General features: G+C 43.1%; 1 protein-coding gene across 1 annotated transcript in view; it reads left to right on the top strand.

The window, feature by feature from the left end:
• LOC101862524 overlaps nucleotides 1–947 on the top strand; it is a gene marked incomplete at its 5' end in the record, with an annotated part of 86,372 nt that overhangs the window by 60,636 nt on the left and 24,789 nt on the right. Inside the window, 1 exon segment of the mRNA XM_005105559.2 lies at nucleotides 367–476. Within this exon segment, the coding sequence (XP_005105616.2) occupies nucleotides 367–476 (110 nt within the window).

The raw sequence follows: 947 nt of genomic DNA, 5'->3' as shown, positions 1-947 counted from the left end.
GGGGCATTGACATGTTCTTTTCGCAGTCAAATTGTTGATGGGCTTTTTTCGTCTCAATGCCATGCTCGTACAGTGCCGGAACAACATAGGGGGGACTGCTGCTTTTTCTATCCTCATCCTTACTATTGCCATTTCCTCTAATTCTTTTGTATGTTTGTCACTCGCTTGTAAACTGCTATTTCCAGGGTGCCTTGATAGTCGAAGCAGACTTAGTGCTTTTGAGGCTAGAGAAGTGAGCAGAGTAAGCCTGATTCCCCGTTTGGGCTTCTCTGTTGACATCCTCCCCTTGGCGCTCATATGACCTTATGCAGTTGTGAGCACCTTAAAACTTTACTTAAAAAATCCCCTGTCTTTTTTCTTGTCAAGTTTATCCTCAGCGTGACGTATAAAGCATGGACGTCTGTTCTGTGGATAACCGTAGGACTTTTTTGTATGGTGGGAACTTACAGGATCATCTGGTACAGCCTGCACCATAGGTAAATTTTATTGCGTATATCAAATTACGTAAATGAGCGGGTTAGCCTGTTCTCTGGTGTGGTTCCCTCCTTTTTTTCTATCAAATTTTGTCTATCGTCTTTATCTCGCCCCATTCTTTTCTTTGTATGTTACTGTCTAGTAACATCTCTTTCGGTGGGCACTTGTATGACCTTTTTGTTTTGGAAGTGCCGCAAAACCTTTACTAAACCTAAAGTTATAATTAAGTAAACGTCCTATTTGTCACAGATAGTTCGTTACAGATCTTTCTTCACGCCTACAGGCGTCTGTAGTGTAGCAGTTAGACTCTCGTGCCGTGTACAAGAGACCCGACTTCGATGTCCAATTTGAGAGGAACAAAATGTATTCAGTATTTCGATCTTTTTGGTGGGATGTTGTATCCCTCTTAACCCGGGGATGCCCTGATGGGCAGAGTCACAAACCTTGCCTCCTGAATTATCTTAAGGGGGGGG

Source organism: Aplysia californica, unplaced genomic scaffold, assembly GCF_000002075.1.
Source record: "Aplysia californica isolate F4 #8 unplaced genomic scaffold, AplCal3.0 scaffold00477, whole genome shotgun sequence".
Classification (NCBI taxonomy): Eukaryota; Metazoa; Mollusca; class Gastropoda; order Aplysiida; family Aplysiidae; genus Aplysia; species Aplysia californica.
Note: the sequence above shows the minus strand (reverse complement) of the source record. Positions and strands in the feature narration are given on the sequence as shown.